This window comes from Oryctolagus cuniculus, chromosome 1 (genome assembly GCF_964237555.1).
Source record: "Oryctolagus cuniculus chromosome 1, mOryCun1.1, whole genome shotgun sequence".
Classification (NCBI taxonomy): domain Eukaryota; kingdom Metazoa; phylum Chordata; class Mammalia; order Lagomorpha; family Leporidae; genus Oryctolagus; species Oryctolagus cuniculus.
Genome location: NC_091432.1, coordinates 6766798 through 6790389, shown reverse-complemented (window position 1 = coordinate 6790389; position 23592 = coordinate 6766798). Strand labels below are relative to the sequence as shown.

The 23592-nt window shown below is 59.0% G+C and overlaps 1 protein-coding gene across 24 annotated transcripts in view; it reads right to left on the bottom strand.

Annotated features, from left to right (window-relative positions):
- Positions 1 to 23592, bottom strand: part of NRXN2 (neurexin 2) — a 110077-nt gene that overhangs the window by 67535 nt on the left and 18950 nt on the right. For 15 of the 24 annotated variants that reach the window (XM_070068859.1, XM_070068909.1, XM_070068894.1 and 12 more), the window contains 4 exons: positions 17621 to 17638; positions 12772 to 12801; positions 10647 to 10718; positions 6261 to 6562 (listed from right to left, as the gene is read on the bottom strand). In XM_070068859.1, coding sequence (XP_069924960.1) covers positions 6261 to 6562; positions 10647 to 10718; positions 12772 to 12801; positions 17621 to 17638 — 422 coding nt within the window. The remainder of the gene's footprint in view (positions 1 to 6260; positions 6563 to 10646; positions 10719 to 12771; positions 12802 to 17620; positions 17639 to 23592) is intronic. The other 9 variants (XM_070068890.1, XM_070068906.1, XM_070068901.1 and 6 more) reach the window with 5 other exon arrangements.

Genomic DNA, 23592 nt, shown 5'->3' with positions numbered 1-23592 from the left:
GAACTTGGTCTATAGTAATCATGCTTAAGGTCAATCGTGGTCAGGTTTTAGACTGGGGCTTCTCCTGGAACCCAGTCCTGGTGGCCTGAGACACAGCACCGAGGGGGACACCTGGAAGCCCCCACCTCTCAAAGGCCGGGATCTGGGAAGTTGAGGCTTCAGGTGGACACGCGAGCGATGAAGGCTTTGCCCACTCATGGGGACAGTGGAAGGGCTCGTGCCGCCCAGCAGCACAGATGAGGCCGCCTGCGAGTGAGGTGGGCATGGAAGCCATCAGGGAGAGGTCGGTGGTTTTATCCGGAGGTAAACTGCCTGGCCAAGGCTCTCTGGACACAGCTGCCGCCATCTCCACCAGACTTCTGAGTGCAGCCCTGGCCCTCAAGAAAGCCAATAGGAGATGAAACGCACCAGTGATGCAGATCTGGGGTGAAGGCAGTCTCTGTGGCTCTCGCGCAAGGACACTCAGGATGAAGACGGAAAAACAACCAACCAGGAACCCACTCTACACAGAGCTAAGAGGGACCCAGTCCTCAGGGATCCAAGCAGAACGTTCAGATGGATTTGAGGTTTGGAGACATCCAGTGACAGAACCCCAGATGGACTTCGGCTTCCTCTGCGTCTCACCAGTGACAGCAGGCGGCCCTCCCTGCGAGGCAGAGAGCTGGAGTGGCTTCGGATCAGACAGGCTTCTGATCCCACCACTTCCTGACTGGGAAACCTTGAGCGAGTTCTTTGACCTTCCATGGTGCAGCTTCCAAACAGTCAAATGGGAACAATATCACCTACCTCACAGGTAGGATACGAGAGAGATGAGACCCTTGAACTCAGGGACAAGCGGGGGGTGGGAGGTATCACGATGCAGTCTGGGAAACCCTGCCACAGAGGATGGGTCTGGAGGAAACCGGAGGGAAGGGGGAGGCTGTCTTCTGGTCTCGTTACATGAACTGGGGTTTTCCCAGGAGGATGAGAGGCAGTTAATGCTCACGGAAAGGAGTTGGGTCTGCGACCTTGGGACGTGGGTTTTCACCTCCAAAAACCTCATCAACTGCCATTGAGAAAGAGAGCAAACGAATCGGAAAACCTGCCAGACAGGCGCCTAAGCCCACTCAGCGGTAGCTGGTATGAAGCGCTCAGGCGCGGACGCCCTCGGCACAGAGATGGGGAAGGAACACAGAACTGACTCCACGGGCTGCGTGTGACGCCAGCGCTGGAATACGAGACCCAGTGGACCCAAAGGACTCGGCGAAGGGAACCTGACTGCGGAAATGAATCACGGGAGACTTTATGAAGAATGCGGGCCCAAAGGATTGAAAAAAACACAGCTAATATTCATGAAGGGCTCCTATCCTGCCAGCCACTGCGCTAAGTACCTTAAGACAGTACCTGTTAGTCATCCAAGGCTCGTCTCACTTTGTCAATGAGGAGTTGAAGGGAATGGGGCGGGGGAGGGGGCTGTGTAACTCCTTTAATGTCATTCAACCAACATAGTGGAAGGGCTGGGATTTGAATTCAAATTGCACATGTGACTCAAATTCCAGGCTAGGATTCCACGAGAGAAAGGAGAACTGTGGGAAGAAAGGAAGAGCTAAGGAAGTCCAGGTAGATGGCCATGGGAAACAGCACCACTGGCCCTGAGACAGAGAGTGGGCCTTGCCAGGAGTGGGTGTTCAGAACAGAGATCAGAGGGGAGAGGAACCCTAGATTTCTGATGGATTCCATCCTCGGGGAGTCCCTCCTTGTGGGGTCCAGTTTGCGGCTGACGGTCCTTAGAGATTTGTCCATCATTGAGGACTCCATCCTTGTGGGATTCTATCTTTGACTGCACCCATGAGGATTCCAGCCTTGGGGCATCCCAGCCCCGAGGCCCAGGGGAGCTCCTGAAAGTCTGTCCTGGGAAGAGGCGTTCATCCAAGCTCGGCAAGAAGCACCACGGATATTTTGGTCGCCAGCTTGTCTTCCAAATTTGGTGTTGGCTAATGATGAAATGGGTTTGCACATTCAGCCTGCATGGTGGTGGGAGGCGGTTGGGAGGCAAACTGGGTATGGGAGGAGAGAGTGGGCCCAGGAGTAAAAATAGGCCTCAGGGAATCCTCCGAATAGTCACGGCTGCCAAAATTCTTCAGTGACACGGCTGGTCACAACGCTCTCCAGAGCTGGGTTTGAGAGAGAGAGCAAAGCGCTGTCTCAGGCCGTTTCTGGTCCTCACTGTGCTCTAAGACCCTCTAGGCTGGCGCCGCGGCTCACTAAGCTAATCCTCTGCCTTGCTGTGCCGGCACACCGGGTTCTAGTCCTGGTCGGGACGCCGGATTCTGTCCCGGTTGCTCCTCTTCCAGGCCAGCTCTCTACTATGGCCTGGGAAAGCAGTAGAAGATGGCCCAAGGCCTTGGGCTCCTGCACCCGCATGGGAGACCTGGAAGAAGCTCCTGGATCCTGGCTTCGGATCAGTGCAGCTCTGGCCGTTTCGGCCAACTGGGGAGTGACCCATCGGATGGAAGACCTCTCTCTCTGCCTCTCCTCTCTCTGTGTAACTCTGACTCTCAAACAGATAAATCTTTAAAAAAAAAAAAAAGGTTGTTAGAGTCATTACTCAGAGACCTTCTGTGGCCCTGAGGCTCCGCTCTGCGTGCTCCGACAGGATAACCTGGGAGGAAGTGGTTTCTGTCCACTGCCGGCACAGGCCTATGACTCTGCAACCCCAGGACCTCGAGCCGCTGCGTGCAGCCAGCACCGCCGAGGCCTGTGTTGCCCTCTCCCCCAGCCACAGACCTCTCTCTCCTCCTGCACAGCTCTCGAGTTCCTGCAACACTTCAGGCTTCTGGGTTCACTTGACTTTCCTGGCCTTGCTGTGTTCACTTTGAATGGACTCAATCTATCTCTGAACAGCTGACATCCTGGGGAGACGGTGCGGTGCGCCCCCTAGGTCGATCCAGGCTCTGCGTCCTAGCCCAGCTTCCTGCTCATGCATACCCTGGAAGCCAGCAGGTGATGGCTCAGGTACTTGGGGCCCTGCCACTCACATGGGAGACCTGGACTGAGTTCTGGGTTTCTGGCTTCAGCCTGGCCCAGCCTCAGCCCAGCTGTTGGGAACCTTTGGGGACTGAACCAGCAAGATGGAAGATATCGCTCTTGCTGTCTTTCTCTCTGCCTTTCAAATAAACAAAAACAAATTTTAAAAAATGTTTAGGGGGGCTGGCACTGTGGCGTAGTGGGTAAAGTTGCTGCTTGAAGTGCTAGTATCTCATATGGGCACCGGTTCAAGTCCTGGCTGCTCCACTTCTAATCTAGCTCTCTGCTATGGCCTGGAATAGCAGTAGAAGATAGCGCAAGTGCTTGGGCCCCTGCACCCATATGGGAGACCTGGAAGAAGCTCCTGACTCCTGGCTCCTGATAGGCCCAGCTCTGGCTGTTGTGGCCAGTTGGGGAGTGAATCAGCGGATGGAAGACCCCCCACCTCTTCTGCCTCTCCTTCTCTCTGTGTGTAACTCTGACTTTCAAGTAAAAATAACTAAATCTTTTAAAAAATAAAATAAAATAAAAGATTGATTTAAAAAATGTTTAGAGGCCAGTGCTGTGGTGTAGCGGGTAAAGCCACCGCCTGCAGTGCCGGCATCCCATATGGGCACTGGTTTGTGTCCCAGCTACTCCACTTCCGATCCAGCTCTTTGCTATGGCCTGGGAAAGCAGAAGATGGCCCAAGTTCTTGGGCCCCTGAACCTGCCAGGGAGACCCGGAAGAGGCTCCTGCTGGCTCCTGGCTTTGGATAGGTGCAGCTCTGGCTGTTGTGGCCAATTGGGGAATGAACCAGCAGATGGAAGACCTCTCTCTCTCTCTGTGTAACTCTGACTTTCAAATAAATAAATAATGTTTAAAGCTGAAGTCCTGGGTGGAATGGGGTATGAATGTACCATGTACTTTCGGCCAAATGACGCACACATGGATGGGGACCCTGGGCCTGCAGCCTCTAGCCAAAGGCAACACCAGGTGACAGTCCTAGGGATAGCAAGCAAACCAGACACACCAAAGGCAACTCCTCTGCCTCCCACTAAGATGTAGGTGGCACCTGAAATATCACAAAGCGTGAGGCGCACTCAGACATGCTCAGAGTGCCAGGGCAGGACGCCCTCTGACCAGGTCAGGAGAGGCTGCGACGTGCACAGAGTAGGTCTGTAAGCGTGTCGCTCCACAGACTGCAGGGGCATGAAGAACAGGCACAGCAGTAGGAACCCAGCCGCAGCCGGGAGCAAGAGGCTCCCAGGCGAGCAGCAGGCTTCGTCCCCGCCTTGTCACGGTGGGGGGGGGGGGTCGTCCCACCCTTGTCACGGTGGGGGGGGGGGGGCAGTAGGAACCCAGCCGCAGCAGGGAGCAACAGGCTCCCAGGAGAGCAGCAGGCTTCGTCCCGGCCTTGTCACGGGGGGGGGGGGGGGGGGGTGTGTGTGGTTCGTCCCTGCCTTGTCACAGCGGGGGGGGGGGGCATCAGATGAGGAGGAACCCCCCCCAGAGAGTCACTCAGTGGCCTTCAATAAGAACAGGTAAGACAAGTGGGAGCGCAGCCAGAACCCTCAGTCGCGCGATGAACCTTTCCGCAGGGGGGACGGGGGGAGGGGGAAGGAGGAGGACAGAGGCAGTGATGGAAGCTTAGCCAACACCCAACCAAGATCGAGAAGTCCAGAGAGCAAAACAAACAAGCAGTGGCCGTCAAGCAGCAGGACAGGGCCCCCGAGGGCGGGGCCGCTCCACTTCCTGGGTGCATTTACCCCTTGGGAGCTGGGGCGGGGCCGCTCCACTTCCTGGGTGCATTCACCCCTTGGGGGGCTGGGGCGGGGCAGCCTCCCTGCTGAAGCTGTGAAGTGTGGACCGGAGAGAAAAAAAGAGCCAGCAACGCCTGAGCACAGGGCCCTGGCGCGAGCGAGCAGAAGAGGGGGCGGGGGAGACAGGGACCCCCACCAAGGATGCACAGCGGCCTCTCCTGCTAGAAGGGCCAGGCGTGGACCCTGCCTGAGGGTGGAAAACAAGTAGCGGCGCTTCTGTCCATCAAAGCCCAGCCACGGACATGGCCGCCCTGGGCCCCGTGAGAGGGGAAGAGGACCGGCCACTCCTGAGAGGACCTGTCCAGTGGGTAACTGAGGAGCAGGTGCAGAGGGGCAAGAAGGGGCCTGTCCTGTCTGCAGGGCTGCTGAGGCTTGGCTAAGGTCGTGTGCTGCGTACTTGGTCCTCAGTGTGGTGGTACTGAGGCGATGGGACCTTTGAGATGTGACGAGGTGATGGGGCACAGCTCAGCCGGGATGAGTGCTGGTGTGGAGTGAGTGAGTTCTCGCAGAGCAGCATGGGCTCGGCCCCTTCTACACGCAGCCGTGTCCCTGTCCACATCTCCGCCGTGTTGTGGTGCAGACAGGGGCCCCTCACGGAGGCCAAGCCAGTATGGCCACCCAATCTCGGATCTGCAGCCTCCAAGACTGGGAGCTAAATAAACCTCTTCTTTTATAAAGTATCCCGGCCTCAGGTGTTCTGTTACAGTCACAGAAGGCAAAGACAGGAGGCCAACTCAGGAATCATCTCTGAGCACCTGCTCGGGCTGGCCTAGGAGCTGGATGGAGGGAGAAACAAACCACGGGCAGCTGAGAGAGCCTGGCCCCCGGAAGGCTTGTCCAGAGAGGAAGCAGGGCCAGGCGCCCACTCCCTCAACCACCTCGGCCTCCACCTCATTCTCAGTCCATCCCTGCCCCCGCCCCGGACAGCTCTCCACGGCGGCAGACCCCAGCTTGCCCCACACACAATGCAGGCCTCCATGCATGCCTGGCTGCCAGTGTCAGGACACCCACACCTGCTTCACCAGGCCAAAGTCTGCCCACCTGGAGGACCCCTGCCCACCCTACAGCTCCTGGGCCCACCCATTCAAGGCTAGCTCTCTCCTCCCGCCGCCTGAAGCACTCTCCACGTGGTTTCTGAGCCCCTCCCCCTTGAAATCCCAGCTGCTCCCGTCAATCTGAGCCCAGTCCTGCCAAAGCTCTCAGGCTCCTGCCCAGGGGCAGCTTTGCAGCCTCCTCCCAGCTCGGCTCTCTGGTCATGGAGGTGTCTGCAGCCCACCACGCCACTGCCACTGCACCCCCCAGGACCCTTACGGCACCCAGCCCTGCTCCTCTCCAGAACCAGGCCTCACTGTCCAACCTGATCCTCCCACCTCACACACCAGGCAGCCTGCTCTCCCCTACGCCCATCCTGCCCCAGCTGTGGCTGACCCCTGCCCTCCCAGCTCCCCCTACCTGGCGCAGGTTTCGGGTGACCCGGACGTCATGCCAGGCATTGTCGTTGAACTTGCCATTGACGGGTTCCACGAGGGCCTCGAAGGCACCCGAGCCTAGGTTGATGACCAGCCAGACGGCCCCGGACTTGAGGGACAGGTTGACGTAGTCGGCCGACTTCCCCGTGTGCAGCATCAGCCCGTTGCGCTGCAGGGTGCGGAAGGCCAGCGTGATCTCGTCGGTGCTACTCTGGATCGGGTTGTGGGACAGGTCGTAGCAGAAGAACTCATTGCCCTTGAAAGTCGCCACAAACTCCTCCTTGCCTGGACGCCGCGGTTCGGGGAAACGGGAGAAGGCTGAGTGGGCACAGCAAGGCAGAGCCTCCCACTCCCCTCCAGCAACCCAGGCACCCCCTCCTGCCACCAGGGGCCCTGCGTCCCAACTCCACACTGTACTCCCCTTCCCCTCCCTCGAGCTATGAACCCTCCGCTCTGGACGCCGCCATCTTTGCTGTCAAAAGCCAGCTCCCCCCAGGTCCATTCCAAACCAGGAGGCTACAAAGGGGCTCTCACACTGACAGCGGCAGTGAAGCCGGCCACAGGGCAGGGCCAGGCAGCAGGCTGCCTTCAGTCTCCTCCCTCTTGGCCACTCCCCTTGACAAAGGGATGTGGAAGAGAAATGAGAGGCTCTCCCTGACCTCTCCCGGGAGTTCCTCCCCAAGGCTGGAGCACCCAGGGCCTCCTGATGCAGCCCACCTCCCTCCCTGCCTCTTCTTTGGTGACAGCCATTCTCAGTGCCTGGGGAAAGTTCCAGGCTGCACCATACAGGCAGACGCATGGCCAGGCGATGCAGGGGACAGGCATGTGCACTGGGAGCAGCGGGCCGCTGGATGGAACCCACACGGGCGGCCACCATGCCAGCTGTCACCCCACCCCCAGGTTTCCACTCCGACCTGAGCAGGACTGCCCGTGAGGGGTCCCCAGGGCTGCGTGTGTGACCGCGCGTGTCAGGGCAGGCGGCAGAGGTGAGGGGATAGGGACAAGCCTGGCTCTCACACATGTGCATTTGTGTATGCATGCGTGTGCTCACATGTGCACGCATGCTTATGGACAGACAGGCGATCAGTGCGTGGCCCCCTCCACTGGCATGATTTAAGCAGAAGCAAAAACTACTGGGAGAGCCTTCAGGCTTGCTAGCTTTATACGTGGCTGACCAATCAGAGGACAATGACTTTGGTGCCAGAGCACAGCAGAGGGAAGAGAACTGAACCCAGAATCAGGAGCGACCAGAGGACCTGGACCACGGCCGTGGCTCACTTCCCTTCGCCTGTGAACGGTGACACCGCAGCTGGTCCTGTCACCTCCCAGGACAGATGGAAGGCAAGCAGAACTGTCTGCAAGGGTCTTTATGCAGACTGAGCTGCCCAAGCACAGAGATTCTCCACAGATGTCCCCGGGGCCCAGGAGAGAGCGGACACCAGGTAGGGTGCACGCAGGGTGGCCAGGAGGCACCTGACCTCCACAGGGGGAAGGGCAGCAGCGCTGCGTGTGGAAGTGGTGGTCTCTGGGTGCAGATTCCGCAGACCCCTCCCCTTCGTACACAGCCTGCAGCTCGTCCTCCAGCCAGCCTGCCCACAGGCTCTGCCCTCACTGCCTGTGGATGCCAAGGCACCAGCTGCCGCCCCGGCGCCTGGCACAGCCATCACTGCAGCTGGCAAGGCCCGGTGTCCAGAGGCCACAGGGCGGCGAGGATGGTGGAGGCCTGGGCCACACGGGGACAGCCTGGATCTCCCCCTCTGTCTACCTTGGGCGCCAGGCAGAAGCAAAGGTGAGGGGCCCAGCAGAGACAGGACAGGGAGAGCGGGTAGAAGGACGATGTGCAGGGGAGCGGGGTAGAGAAGGAGAGACAGAGCATCTGGGACGGAGGAGAAATGGAGGTGGCTCAGGGCTGTGAGAGGGCAAGAGGTGGCGAGGGAGGCTACACGGATAAAGAAAAGGCTCAAGTCCTGAGGGGACAGGCAAGGGTGATGGGAAGAGGGCCAGCAAGGAAAGGGGACAGGAACCTCCAGGGAACAAAAACCAAAGCTTTCTAGGGCCTTCCTGTTTCCATAGCAACCAGGCCAGCTGCCCAGGCACCAGCAGAGCCAGGGGGCTCAAGGACCAGGAAAGGGAATGCGTTTGACCTTGGGCTTGCCACACGTACTAGTCCCTCCCCGAAGCCAGGCCTCCACCTCCCTCTCCCTCACCTTCACCACAGTCAAAGGAAATATCATTACAGAGGGTCCAACAGAAGGCAAGGAAAGAATAAGGCAGCCACGTGAAAAAGTGATTGGGACCGAACAAAAGAGGCCAGAATAAAGGAGTGAGGCGGGTCTAGGTCGGACGGCAGCTGCCAAGGCGAAGCAGCGAAATGAGGCCACGGCTGGACTCCTTGGCTCTGCCTCAGTCTCCCGGGAGAGGAGGCACAGCCAGCCACGCTGCAGCCGGAGCTCACGGGCTCCAGGTCCCCTTGCTGCCAAGGACTTGGGGGAGCCCAGAGACGGGAAGAGGCATTGAACAGCCAAAGGAAGCCCAACAGGCTTTGAGGGAAGGGGCAGAAGAGAGATGAGCAAGTAGAAACCGGGGATGGTGAGCAGGACGCAGGCAGAGCCGCACAAAGGAAAACAGCGGAATGCAGGGGCCGGGGCCTCCAACAACCTCTCCTGACCCAGATCTGGGACGAGCAAGCCCTGAGGCACCAGGGGGCGCTCTGCCCCACCTCACCTGACCGCAGGGAGGGGAACCACCACTGGCAGCTCCTAGCGTGGGAAGGGGGTTAGGGCTGCCGCGTGTTTGCCTCCCACACTTGGCGAGCTGGTGGCCCCACAGGTGTCCTTGGTGACACTGAGTGTGGCTAGAAAGGAGCTGCCATGGTCCAGGTTTCTCAGTACCGTGAAGGGGCGGGGTGAGGGGTGGGGGCACAGAGCAGCTGCCTCTTCCCTGCCCAGCTCAAAGGCCCCCTCTGGGAAGGTCTCCAGCTCCCTGCGCCCCTCCCGACTCTCAAGCACTACAGCTGTCTGTTCTGCTCGTTTGGCACTTACTGCCTAGTAACATCTTGTACTGCTCCCTGGAGAGGAAGTGTGATGTGCGAGAGAAGACCTGGGCGCTGGCGCTGTCTCCGCCACCAGCTTCGTGACCTTGGCCGAGACGCGGCAGCTCTAAGCCCCAGCTTTCTCCTCTGGAAAAAGGCACGAATCACCAGCCCACCTCGCAGGTTGCTGTGGCCGTGCAGGAAGGGCACAGACTGGACGCAGCTTCCTAAGCTGTAGGCATGCCACGAATAATCGACTCTTGTGCTGGGATGTAACTCTGTGTGTGCGCTGCCAGCAGTGAATAAATTAACTCTTCTGAACAAAGCCTGCACTTTTCACAGCTTTGCATGGACCACGCTTTATTGGAATTATTTGTTAGAACATCAGCAAGTCCCTTGGGAACAGAGACCATTCACTCATTTGAAATAAATGTGCTGAACACGCGCCTATGCATGTGCAGGGGCCGTGTAGAGCCCCAGGGAACACAGATGAAAGTACCCAGGGCCTGTGCTCAGGGAGCCCTGTCTGGTGGGGCAGCCAAACAGGTAGAGTGACAGATGTGTAGGAGGAACCTTCCAACAAAGGCAGAGACGAGGGAACACCAGGAAATGTCCAGTCCGACTGGGGAGTTCAGGGGGACTCCCGTGTGGACAGCCCAGCTGCTTTCTCAAGACAGCGGAAAGAGATGCCGAGGAGCTGGGGGAGGGGACGGGATGGCCTCCATCCAGGCAGGGGAAGAGTGGGAACTAAGGAATGGAGACGAGACACAGAAGCCCCACTGCAGTGCCTCTGCCGGGTTGTGAAACTGACCTATAACCTCAGGGAAGATTTTCCCAACAGAGACAGAAAAGAGTTAATCCCTAGAGCCCCAGGCCGGGCTCACAGCCGCGCCGGCCTCCAGCCTCATGGACTTGGCCAGTGTCAGCTTCCCCATCCACAGAGCAGAGCAAGGATCCTGACCAGAGAGGACGGTGATGGTTCGTTTAGGTGCCGTGTGTGACACACAGAGACACGCCAGTTCTCCCTGTTTCGGGAACTTGGCGGCTTCCAGAGTTGGATGGTTAAGCAGGGGCCGTGCTGCCGTGGCTCTGACGAAGAGAGGAACACACACTTCCCAGGGAGGGGTCTGAACAACTGCCACAGAAAAGGACATCCGTGTCCTAGAAAGGGGTCATCAGGACGACCCCACTTTGGGAAAGAAGTGGGGTGCAGGCCTACGAGTTCCCACAGGGCTCACAGCGGGTACCAGGGGATGTCACCTTGGCTTCCCCCAAGAGGTGCAGGTAGCCTGCAGTGGGATGAGGGCTGGGCTCTCTGGGAACCATGGGGTCACTGACCTTTTGTCGGCTGGTGTACATCGCCGGCTCCTCCTCTCCCGGCCCCCCCCTCGGAGAACAGTAAGGACCCTACTGGAGAAGCAGAATTGGGGAGTCAGGCACAGGGGGCTACCAGCCAGTCCCACCCAAGCCTTGGGGTGAGGGCGGGCTCCCTGCAGACCGGAGGTGCTGCTTGGAGGTGCAGGTGGGGAGGGGCTCCTCTGAGGATGCCCTCGCCTTCAGGATCTCTAGGGAAGGAGCCAGTTACAAACCAAGGACCTGCGGACTCACAGCCACTGATCTCTGCCCTTTGCCTGGGGTCAGGAGACCGGGTAGGGGTAGGGGAATGGCGGGCTCACTGCAGAGGCAGTAGGAGGTGACCAGGCCTGTCTTGAGAACCCAGAGGCCTGGATGCCCGCTTCCGATCTCTTTCCCATCCTCCTCCCTACTTGGCATCCCAGCTCATGCCCTTCCTGCTAGGCCAGAGTTCACGCTGTTCAACTCCTTCCAAAGCCTGACACGGGCCCCCTTCTTCCAGGTGCCCCCCATTCACACGGCAAAGCTGTGCCTGTCCGGAGGCCCTCGCTCGCAGTGCACCTGCTTCCCCACTGCAGCGAGAGCGCGGGACGTCGCCCTTGGCCACTCTCTCCCGGTGAGACCACGGGGCTTCCCCAGGACTTCCCATGGTTCCTTTGTGCCCACAGAAGGGAGCCCTGGCTAGCTGGGGTGCAGCGGGGAAGTGGGCAGGCCCTTTCCTGGGGGTTATTGCCCACTCGCCACTCCCTGCCTCCTCACCAGCCAGGCTTCCCCCCAAAGGCTGCCTGCGTTCCAGGCCGGGCTGGCTCCCCACCCACCCTGCCAGCTCCAAATCCATGAGGTGGCTTCAGGACGAGGGAGTTTGAGGATGCAGGGAAAGTCCCTGTCTGAGCTATTTTTCCAGCCTCAATCCCAAAGCCCCAGAATAACAACAAACCCCCTGATCTTTCTGGAGGGTGGGGAAAGCTTTTTAGGGTCCTTTGAGAGCCACAGCCAGCAGCCCCAGAACCAGGCAGTGGGCGGCAAGGAGGAAGTGAGGGAACCAGCCAGGGCTTCTCCTCCCAGCTGCCCCCCGATACTTCCTCTTTCCCCACGTGTCTCGCCAGAATTCCACATCCCTGCCAGAACTCCAGGTCCTGCCTCCCCAGGCCTAAACACACCCCAAACTTGACACCTGGGTGAGTCTTTCCTCTTAGCCCAGTCTCTGTTCTGCAGGCTAAGGACCCCACCTGGCCCAACAGAGGGCTGCTCTGGGCGGGTACCCCAGCGCCCAAGGGTCTGGAAGGCCAAACCCCCGAGCTCAGAGAACAGCATGACTGGTGAGGGCTGGGAGAGGCCCAGCTGGAGGTAATGGGTCAGGACACCTGGGTTCAGCCTCCAGACTGGCCTATGAGGGCCTTTCAAGAGGGCGGGGACTCGGTGGAAAGGAGGCTCAAGCGAGTGGCTCGTCCTAACCGTGCCACCAGCAGGGCTGTGCCACCTCTCTCAAGTCACTTCTCTGTTCCTCCCCTGTCAGACAGATGACCAGAGACGTCCAGAGTCATAAGGGGAGGGGGCACTGGGACCCTGGGGAAGGGGAGGGGTCCCACACCTCCACTGCCCTCTTCATCCCCCTGAGGGAGAGAGGGGGCCTGCCACAGCAGCGGCGGGGGGGATTGAGGCTGCCTCAAATCCTTGCTCCAGCCCAGGCCTTTCTCTTTTCACTGGGGTTCACAGAAAAGAATGATTAGAATGAGTGGAAGGAACAAAACACCACCATGAGAAAGGAAAAAAAAAAAAAAAAGCAAGATACACTGCTAGGAAAACGCAAAAAGGTGACTGAAGACGACGGCAGGAGTTCAAACATCTCTTGATGTCAGAAACCAAGGTGAGATGAAGGCGGATGGACGGGCGGGCGGGCGGGCGGGGAGGGGGAGCCACAGACAAGGACAAGCCCCCACCCCCACCCAGCATCCCCAACAAAATAAAGAGATGGCAGAGGAAGGGGGCGGGGAAGGCAGGAAGGGGGCAGGACAGGGGGAGGAGGCACGGGGAGAAGAACAGCACAATCCAGGCGCAGGTTGGGGGCGATCCAATCCAATCCAAACCAAACCAAAACTTCAAACCATACCTTCGCTGTTTAACGTCAGGTGAGCCGGACCTTGGAAAGGGGAAGGAGAGAAAGAAAGAAAGGGGGAAAAAAAAGAAGAAAAAAGAAAGAAAAGGGGAAAGAAACAAAGAAAACACGAGTCATCAAAATCAGCCAGAGAGGAGGGAGAAAAAAGCTCGTGCTGCCACAATTTAAAAACCTTTTTTAACTTGTGACAGACATCGGGGGAGAGCCCCCAGCCCAGAAGCTGAGGGGAGGGGCCCGATGCGGAAACAGAGGGGCAGGACACGAGAGGGGGGCAGAGAGAGAGAGAGAGAAAGAGAGAGAGAGAGAGAGAAGGGGGCTTGGAGCAGGTGAGAGGGGAACAGGCGGAAGTGGAGGGGGAGGGGCGGGAGTCGCTGCCAAGGGGAGAGGAGATTTTTGGTTTCTTTTTTTTCTTCTTGCCGGGAAAAAAAAAAGGAAAAGGAGGAGAAGCATGAGGCTGGGAAGGCTGCTTTTTCCTTTTTCTTTTTTTCTTTTTTTTTTTCTTCCGGGAGGCGGAGAGAAAAAAAAACGGTCAACGAGAAAAACGATTCAGATGGAGGAGAAAATAAAACACGACACAGAAATCAAAGCCACCTGGAGAGAGAGAGAGTGTCCTGTTAGCGTGGGGCTGAGCGGGCAAGGGGGCCTTCAACCCCACCCCGGCCCCCGGCCCATCACCCCGTGAGCCTGGCGGAGAAAGGGGTGTGAGGAAACCTGGGCCTGGAAGGGACCCTCCCTGAGGTGGGGTTTGGAAAGACCCTGTCCCAGCGAGCCCCCCCGAAAACCTCTGCCTGCTGGGTTGTAAGGGAACTGGAGAGGGCGGGGTCCAGGGACCCCCCAAGGAAGGGGTGTGGATTCTTCCACAGGGGGATGGGAGGCCTGGGGCAGCGCTGTCAGAGGCGGCCGGCTCTCAGGGCAAAACTCCACATCCAGAGGTGACTCTGCAGACCCCCGTTCTCCGGCCAGCACCTCTCTGAGAGGCCCCAAGGGCTGAATTTTGAAAATGGAAAACAGGCTGAGAGCAAAATCAGCTGGGATTTCCATCCAGGATCGCCTTGGCCTCATAGGCCCTGACCGGAGGCACGCAATCCCTCCCCCCACCCCCAGCCTTCGCGGGAGCAAATCTGACCTAATGGAGCAGTACCCCCAGTCCCCACACCCTCCCACAGGGCCCAGCCAGACAGGATGGCAGCACCAGGCCTCCAAGCCGAGCTGAGACCCTGGCGCCGCCAAACCCTAGTCTCCCCTCACCACCCTCTGGTGGCAGCTGGCCAGGAGAGTAGGGGAGGGAACAGCCATGCAGTACCACGGGTGCTGCGGCTGCGGCGTGAGATGCGGGCCTAGGGAGAGAACGTGGGGCCAGGATGCAAGTGCCAAGGTTAAAGAGCTTCGAGCGCCTCTGGGGCGGCGGTGAGGGTCCCTGAAGGAAATGCTATGAGGAGGCCGGGAAGGAGGAGGGCCTGGACCCTGGGACGACGTGGCCAGATGGCTCATGGTGCCTCCCCTCCCCATCTCTTTGGGGTGGCACTGGGTTCTCCCCACCTGTGGATGAGGTCATCTATGGGGGGAGGCCACAGATGCTAGGGGAGGCCTCAGGACTGCTCCTGGGAGGACACAGGCTTTATCCACACACAGGCAGGGACCCAGGCATCCGGAGTGTCCTCGTATTCCTTGCTCTGCACACCCCTCACCCTGCCACCAACCCTTTCACCAGCAGCATCTTCTTCCGAAGCTCATGAGCCCAGCCCCAGAGCTGCAAGCCCTCGTCCCACTCTTCCTGTGAGAAACAGCCTTGGGACCGGTGCTGTGGCAAAGCAGGTTAAGTCACTGCCTGCGATGCCAGAATCCCATGCCGGTTCAAGTCCCGGCTGCTCCACTTCCAATCCAGCTCCCTGTTAATGCACCTAGGAAAGCAGTGGAAGATGGCCCAAGCGCTCGGGCCCCTGCACCCATGTGAGAGACCAGGAAGATGCGCCTGGCTCTGGCGCAGGCCTGGCCATTGCAGCTATGTGGGGAGTGAACCAGCAGATGGAAGATCTCTGTCTCTCCCTCCTCCCCTGTCTCTTTGTAACTCTGCCTTTCAAATAAATAAATCTTACGGGGGAAAAAAAGAGGGGAGCAGCCTTGCCCTGAGGTTCCCACCCTTGGAAACCCAGGCCTCTGCCGGTTCCCAGCTCAGGATCCAGGTGGCCCTGTGAGCCGGTTCTCTGTGGCTCCCCTGCAGACCCTGCCGCGGCCCAGCTCCCGCCAGCCTCGTTAGCATGCGGCAGGCTCCCTCTGTCACCACGGCAACCAGCTGCTCGGCTCCCTCAGGCGTGACAGCACCAGCCATCTTGGTGAGGGGAGGCCAGTTCCCTTCCTGTCTACCCCTGGCTCAGCCCCAGCTGGCCGGAGGGCTCTGCCTAAAGCCTGTTTCCTACCCCGCCCCTGCCGAGGCCTGCCGGCTCCTCCTGGCCCCTGGCCCCGCTGGGGTTTTCCGCTCCCCACGTCCACCTGTGGCTTCCACCCCTCCTCCCACCACCGGAGAAGAGGCTGGCGGTGATGGATGGCTCTGCCACGGGCCCCTCCTAGGGCACCTTATCTGGCTGTCTCTGAGTTTCCTCTCCGCTACAAGAGGCTGGGAGGAAAGAGGAGGTACCCGGCAGGGGCTCTGGAGCAGGATGTCTGGGTTCCGGGAGAAACTAGGGCTCGGGCACGCTGCCACCTCGAGGAGGGGCGGGCAGAGCGGTGGCAGGCACAGGGCTCCCAGGTTCCTGACGGGGGACTGCAGCGCCACATGGGAGGCCCTCAGACCACCCCCCGCCCCGAGAAACACCACCTCCCAAACTCACCTCCCCCCTGCCAGCCTCATCCATGACTCCCCAGAGAGAACCACCCCAGGAAGGAGAGGGATAGTCCTAGGAAAACACTGCAGGCACACGGACACGTCACAGAGACACAGAGATGGGCCACACTCCTAGGTGTGTATACACACACACCCCACCCAGCCTCGGGTACACACCCTGCACAGCCACACGGTGCTACACCCCAGCCTGCCAACCATCACACCACCCAGAGACAGTGAGGTGGCACCCACAGGTCGCAGTCCCCCAGTCCTGAAATCTCCCTCCTCGTCCCTGGCTGGGGCTCCCTCTTCCCTCCCCTCCCTTCTGACACCCTTCCTCACTGCAGCCCTCCGCCCAGCCCGCCACTCACCCGGGCCCTCACTCCCGTCTCTGCTCCCTCCTTCCTCCCCCCAGCCTCTCTCCTCCCCCTTTCTTCCCTCTCTCTCTTCCTCCCTCCATTTCTCCCTTTGTTGGGGAGGAGACATGACATCAAGAGCAAGTAAAAGTCACATCAGCACTAAATCTTATCTCTAGCCCTCAGAAGGCCCCATCCACCCAGACAAGCAGTCTCTCCCTCTCTCTCTCTCCCTCTCTCTCTCTCTCTCTCTCTTCCTGGTAAACACTGACACAGAGAGATGCAAACACAGATGCAGACACACAAAGACATGACACACAGAGATGTGGGCCCCGCCACAGAAGACACAAAACCCTGTCATATGCACACAGGCACATACTCACAACGTGTGGGGACGGGGTCATATGGACGCGTTCACACGCACACACACACAGGTGCCTGCCTGAGGGACCAGGGGATCTGAGGTCCCCTAAGGAGAAGAGACGTCCAGGGAGAGACAAGCCAGACTGTACACACCAAGGAAATTGTCCCAGCCCACCCTCAGGCCAGGAGCCCTTTCCCAGAGCTCCCTGCACCCTGGCACTCTCCTAGGCTCCCTCCGGGCAGGACCGGGCCCCAGGACCTTCCACTCCCACCTCCCCCGGAGAAGAGAAGTGGGCGGGTTGCTGGCTGGGATGCCCCCTCGCCTGGGCCCACGCTGCTGCCTTCTCCACCCGTGAGCCCATCTTCAGCCCAACCTTAATGCCGGGACCACCCGGCAGGGTCCTCGCTCTCCCTGACCTTGGTCCACCCACCCAGAGGATGAAAAGAATCAGAGGGAAAGCCCACGCTTAGGGAAAGGTTCAGAGGATGACAGAAACCCAGAGTGCCCGGGAAAGACAGACGGAGAGGTCCAAGGACACAACCCTGGGAAAGAGAGGTGACGATGAAAGCCAGACAGAGAGAAAAGCAAACAGAACGGAAGATAGGGGAGAAACGGCCAGAGAGGCTCACTCCTGCCCTCACCCTGGGCCCGCTGACGGAAGAGGCAGTCCCCTGGCTTCCTCTGCACTGCGGGGCAGGGCCAGGCCCAGCGCTCAGAGCAGAGGAGGAGCCGCCCCTACCCCACATGCCCTGACCCGGACGGCCCCCACTCTGCCTACGCTCTTCACCGCTCCAGTCTGCTGCCCAGCGCTAGAGCAGAGGTGACGGGACCTCCCCTCCCCAGACTCCCCATCCCTCCACCACCAGAGCAGCAGGTCCTCTCCAAGCACAGCGTGGAGGTGGCAGCCTACCCTCCCCCGCCGCCCCCAGCATGGCCTGAGCTGGGGATAGGGGGGTGCAAAACCCTGGCCTCTGGACACTTCAGACTCCTGAGGGCCCATTCGTCCACCCGTGTGCCCTCTCTCTCCCCGAAGGTCCCCCTTCCTTCCTTCTCCTAAAGGAAGAAAAAACACCAGTGGGCGGGGTCACGTGACACAGACAAGTGAAAAGGCCTCCTCCTAGCTGGCAGCGCCCTGACCAAGCCTACAAAGGGGCACTGGGCAAGAGGTGGGCCCGAGGCAGCCTTCCCCCAGGAGCCCCAAATGTGGGTGGGAGAGGGGGCCCTTGGGTAGCGATGACACCCCCTTCCTGGGACCCCCATGGCGACAGAGCAGCTCCCCTGGTGACTGGCGGCTTCACTCACCTTCCATGGGGTGCTCCTCTACCGTCAGCAAGGTTCGGAGAAGGAGGGAGGCAGAGAGAGAAGAGAAGGGAGCACCATTAGCAAGGCCACCGCAGAAAAGGGGTGCGAAGCCCCCAAGCCCACCCAGGCCCTCACGTGAGCCGTCCAACCCAGAAGACCCAAGGCTCAGGGGACAGCGCCGCTGGGGAGGAGACGGAGAGAGTCACCCCCCGAGTTGGCCGGTCCCACACCAGTGCACCCAACCTTCAGCTTATATTTGTGGAAACCGAGGCCCCGGCGCAGGGAAGGGACCACTCAAGGTCACTGGGAGAAGTGGAGGCAGGGCCAGGAGAGGCAGTCACGCTTCCGACGCCCCCAGGCTCGCTCCTCCTGCATTAGTCTGGCAGGCAGATGGGGACAGGCTCGCAGCAGACACTGCCTTGCAGGGCTCGCCCGAGACGCACGCGCTCGCTGACACACTGACACACATAGGCAGAGCAGCAACACGTATCTGTCGCAGAACTCACACCTGACGCCTGTGCACACGAGGACCCAAGCCCCGCAGGCAGGTCCCCAGCACCCAGCAGAGAGGAGGCTCAGAGGGCCGGCTGTGCTGCAGCGCGCTGTGTGACGTCCATCCCTGCCATCAACCCTTCTGCGCGCCTCACCCCTCTCCCGCAAAACAAGAGGCGTGGACCAGAGAGCTTCTGAGGCCTCTGGCTCTGGGATTCCAGGACAAATGACTTCTTGTCAGCTGGGCAGGGCAAGGGGCCCCAGGCTGGACGGCCACTTCAGTGGCAGGGGCTACCTGAGCCCAGCCCTGGTCATGCCATGCCACGTGAGCAGTCTGGACTCCCCAAATAGGGACCTGCCTGGGCCCGGCTGGGACCACCAGGGGATGAGAGGCAGCAGGAGGAAGGGAGGTGGGAGGTGCTGCCTTCAACTAAGCCACAACCCTTCAAGCAGGCTGGCTCTGATGTGCTTTGTAAGAGGACCAAGGCGGCCCCAGCTCCAAACACCTGCACCACGCCCACCTCCTGGGAGGGTTCAGATGCAGCTTCGACAGAAGAAGCACAACTTCCGAGCCCAGACCCAGTCGGGGAGACAGACGCACGCGCAGACCGCACGCGGGCACGCCCACCGTCTCCTACTCCAATCCCACTTTGTGTTATTTGTTCTTGGGGGTAAAGAGTGATACCCTAAAACCAAACATTGTCATTTATCATAGCTTACACCCCCCATAACACAGACACAAATACACAGGCTCACACCGCACTCACAGCTATGCTAGACGCATGCACCCTCCCCAACACTCTCCAGTGGCCTAAGGCACACACCCTATCTAACAGAGCTACCCAGCTATCCACCTGTCAGCTGTCATGTGTGTACTCCCAGTTGCTAACCTACACGCGCAAGCCTTCACACTCTCCACGCATCGCAAACATGCTCTGCACACAGCTCTTTCAGCCTCCAAAGCTTGTGTGCACAACGACTTTCTTGGATAAACTGAATCACTGCGCGCTTGCAGGGGAGCTGGGCTGTCAGAGGACCCCTCGGGCACACCCTGGAGTTGTGTCGAGCACGGCTGTGTCGGCAGTTCTCTGGTCCCAGGGGAACCAAGACCCTCGTCAGTAAGCACACTCTCTCGCCAGCACCCGTGCAGACCAGGAGGCGCAGGGCTTTCCACACAACCCAACAAGGCAGACATCGCCAAGAGTTCCCACCTGCCAGAAGCGAGCGTCCTGGTGTGCTCGGGGAGGGGAACTGGCAAGCTGGGTTTGCTTTTGGCTTCCGAGACAGCAGCCACCCGTCCCCCTCTTCCTCAGCCGTGCTCTGCTCCCCGCTGATTCACCTGCGGCCCTCACCTGCCATCGTGGGTCCCTGCAGGCTGGTCCCCTGCCCGCCACACTCTCGCTTCTCCCCGCTCTCCGCACACTACTCACTGCCACGGCTTAGGGACTCCCAGATCTGTGTTTGCAGCCCTGACCTCTTCCCCAGTCGTGGGGCGTGCGTCCCCGCCTGCTCTGGTACCCTAACTCTGCGACACTTGGATCCCACCGCTGAGGCCACGCTCAGTACCTCCAGCCCTCCCCCGCATCAGGCGCTCATCTCCATGTGGTCAGCAAAGGCCCTGCTTTCGACCAACACTTCCTGAGCTGCCCCACGCTGCCAGGCTCAAGATGTCATTGCGATCCTCGGCCATGTGGCCAGGATTGGGCCCCCACCCGTCCCTGCGCAGCTGTCCTGGCCCAGGGGCAGGATGCACCTCCCTAAGCACCGCTGTGGTAACACAGAATGTGCAGAACGTTTTGGCTCAAACCTCTCCTCTGCACCCTCACCCTCGGCACCCTCTGCCTTGGGAGCGGCTCTTCCTGAGCCTCGCTGACCCCTCCCCCTCAGCACGTCCAGGCTGGAGCCCTTCTGCCCTCAGCCCTCTCCTCCCGCCTGTGTGCCCTCATCTGGACATGCCCCCAGAGAATAGACTTGCTCTTTTTCCAGACCTGTCGCCAGACGCTAGGGGTTTTACCTTCAAAAACACTAAAAACCAAAACTAAACGCTTAGAACCCCTTTTCACCCCCCCATCCCTACCAGCTCTGCCCCTGGGCCAAGCCCTCATCAGTCCCTCTCCTGGGAGCATCCGTAGGCCTCCGGGCTTTCAGCCTGCAGTTCAGCCCCCGCAGCGAGGTGGTCCAACTGAGTCATAACCTGGCCGCAAGCTCTCCACAGCTCCTAGTGCCTGCGGGGTCAAGCCCAGTCTTCTCAGGAAAGTCCAGCTGCAGTGTCACCCGCCCTCCGACCTCCCTTCCTGCATCAACCCAGGCTCCAGCCACACCCAAGGCCTTCCCATTTTCCTCACAGGCCACGTGTCTGCATTCTGGTCCCTTGGCGTAAATGGGCCTAAATGCTGTTCCCACCCACAGCTACCTGAGAGAGCCAACGCTTCCCCGAGACCCAGTCGCCACTCGCCACACCGTTCTGAACTCAGCAGAGCCAGACATCTCCTTTTGTGCCAGCTCCAGACATGTTCATGCTATCACTGTCTCACTGATCGAATCTATACTGCAATTGCATTTCCATGTCTGCTTCCTGACTGGACTGTGAAAATATCCAAGAGCAAGGACAGCGTCTCATTCATCTCTCTACTCCAGCTGCTCACACATTCCTGGCACAGAGAAAGATATTGCTGGTCGGTGCTGTGGCCTAGCAGGTAAAGCCACTGCCTGCAGTGCCGGCATCCCATATGGGCGCCGGTTCAAGACCCGGCTGCTCCACTTCTGATCCAGCTCTCTGCTATGGCCTGGGAAAGCAGTAGGAGATGGCCCAAGTGCTTGGGGCCCTGCACCCACGTGGGAGACCTGGAGGAAGCTCCCGGCTCCTGGCTTTGGATCAGCGCAGCTCTGGCCATTGCAGCCATTTGGGGAATGAACCAGTGGATGGAAGATTGATCTCTCACTGGTGCCGCAGCTCACTAGGCTAATCCTCCGCCTGTGGCGCCGGCACCCTGGGTTCTAGTCCCAGTCGGGGCACTGGATTCTGTCCCAGTTGCTCCTCTTCCAGGCCAGCTCTCTGCTGTGGCCCGGGAGTGCAGTGGAGGATGGCCAAGTCCTTGGGTCCTGCACCCCATGGGAGACCAGGAGAAGCACCTGGCTCCTGCCTTCGGATCAGTGCAGTGCACCGGCCTCAGCAGCCATTGGAGGGTGAACCAATGGAAAAGGAAGACCTTTCTCTCTGTCTCTCTCTCTCACTGTCCACTCTGCCTGGCAAAAAAAAAAAAAAAAAAAAAAAAAAAAGATTGACCTCTCTCTCTCTCTCTCTCTGCCTCTCTTTAACTCTGCCTTTCAAATAAATCTTGAAAATAAAAAAGGTATCCCTGTGTTTGGTAAGTGAATAATGAAACAATGTTTCCCAAGGACTAAGCACTCCAAGTGTGCCTGCCTCTGTATGCACATGGTCCCTTCCACTCTCCACTGCCACCTTGTAGATGGAGAGCACCACTGCTCCCTGGCAGAGGTGAGGAGAGCAAGATTCAGGGACTGAAGACAGGAGAGAGCGCTTAGCCTAGTGACGAAGACTCCTACACGCTACAAAGCACCTGGGTTTGACACCACGCTCCGGCCCCGGATTCCACCTTTCTACAACGCAAGCCCTCAGAGGCAGCAGTGGTGGCTCAAGTCACTGGGCCCCTGCCACCCAGGGGGGGAACCTGGATTGTTCCTGGCTCCTGGCTCTGGCCCTGGCCCCAGCCGTTGTGGGCACCTGGGGACCAAACTAGCAGATAGGAACTCTGTCTCTCTACCTTGCAAATTAAAAAAAAAAAAAAAAAAATAGAAGGAACTTGTCCAAGGTTACACCGCTTGTGAGGAGCAGAGTCGGAACGTGAACCCAGGCACCAGCGTTGTGGTGCAGCAGGTTAAGTGCAGCCAAAGACACAGGCTCCCCGATGAGCACCACTCTGCAATCCCTGCTCCACTTCTGATCCAACTCCCTGCTAATGCACCTGGGAAGGCATTAGCCCCGGATGGCGCTGCTGGCTCCTGGCTTCAACCTGGCCCAGCCCCAGCCATAGTGGCCATTTGAGGAGTGAGCCAGTGAATCGAAGTTTCTCTCTCTCTCCCTCCCTCCCTCCCTTCCTCTGTACTCTGCCTTTCAAATACATAAATCTTTTTTTAATGTTAACCCAAATCTGTGTGTTTTATAAAAAAAGATTTATTTATTTATTCGAAGGACAGAGTTATAGAAAGAGGTAGAGCCAGAGAGAGAGAGAGGTCTTCCATCAGCTGGTTCACTCCCCAAATGATCGCAATGGCCAGAGCGCAGCCAATCCGAAGCCAGGAGCCAGGAGATTCTTCTAGATTTCCCACACAGGAGCAGGGGCCCAAGGACTTGGATTATCCTCTACTGCTTTCCCAGGCCACAGCAGAGAGCTGGATCAGAAGTGGAGCAGCTGGGTCCTGAACTGGCACCCACATGGGATGCCGGCACTGCAGGTGGCGGCTTTACCCATTATATTACAGTGCTGGCCCCATCTCTGTCTTTTAAACTTCTTTTTTTTTTTTTTTTTTTTTTTTTTTGACAGGCAGAGTGGACAGTGAGAGAGAGACAGAGAGAAAGGTCTTCCTTTGCCGTTGGTTCACCCTCCAATGGCTGCTGTGGCCGGCGCGCTGCGGCCGGCGCACCGCGCTGATCCGATGGCAGGAGCCAGGAGCCAGGTGCTTTTCCTGGTCTCCCATGGGGTGGAGGGCCCAAGCACTTGGGCCATCCTCCACTGCACTCCCTGGCCACAGCAGAGAGCTGGCCTGGAAGAGGGGCAACCGGGACAGAATCCGGCGCCCCGACTGGGACTAGAACCCGGTGTGCCGGCGCCGCTAGGCGGAGGATTAGCCTAGTGAGCCGCGGCGCCGGCCTGTCTTTTAAACTTCTAATACACTATGTTTTTGGTCTGAAAGTCAAGATCACTAGAAGCTTCTAGAACTCTAAGCTATAGTTATGATTTTTTTAAAAATGTATTTATCTATTTAAAAGAGTTATAAAGAGAGGAAGAGACAGCGACAGAGAGAGAAGTCTTCCATCTACTAGTTCATTCCCCAAGTAGCCACAATAGCCAGGGCTGAGCCAGGCCAAAGCCAGGAGCCAGGCGTTTCATCTGGGTCTTCCATGTGGGTGGTAGGAGCCCAAGCCCTGGGGCCATCTTCCACTGCTTTTCCCGGGCCATTAGCAGAGAGCTGGGTCAGAAGTGGAGCAGCCGGGACATAAACTGGCGCCCATCAGGGATATTGGCGCCACAGGCAACAGCTTTACCTGCTTCACCACAACGCCAGTCCCTGTAGTTCTGATTTATCTCCCAGAAAGCACCACACCGTGCCTGGACCCACTCAACTCAAATCCCCTCTACCACCCTGCTAGCCCGCCCTGTCCTTTCCACGGCTGTAGCTATAAGACATCCTTTAGGATCTAGCCAAGTCCCACCTTCTCCTTGAAGCCCTCCCTGACC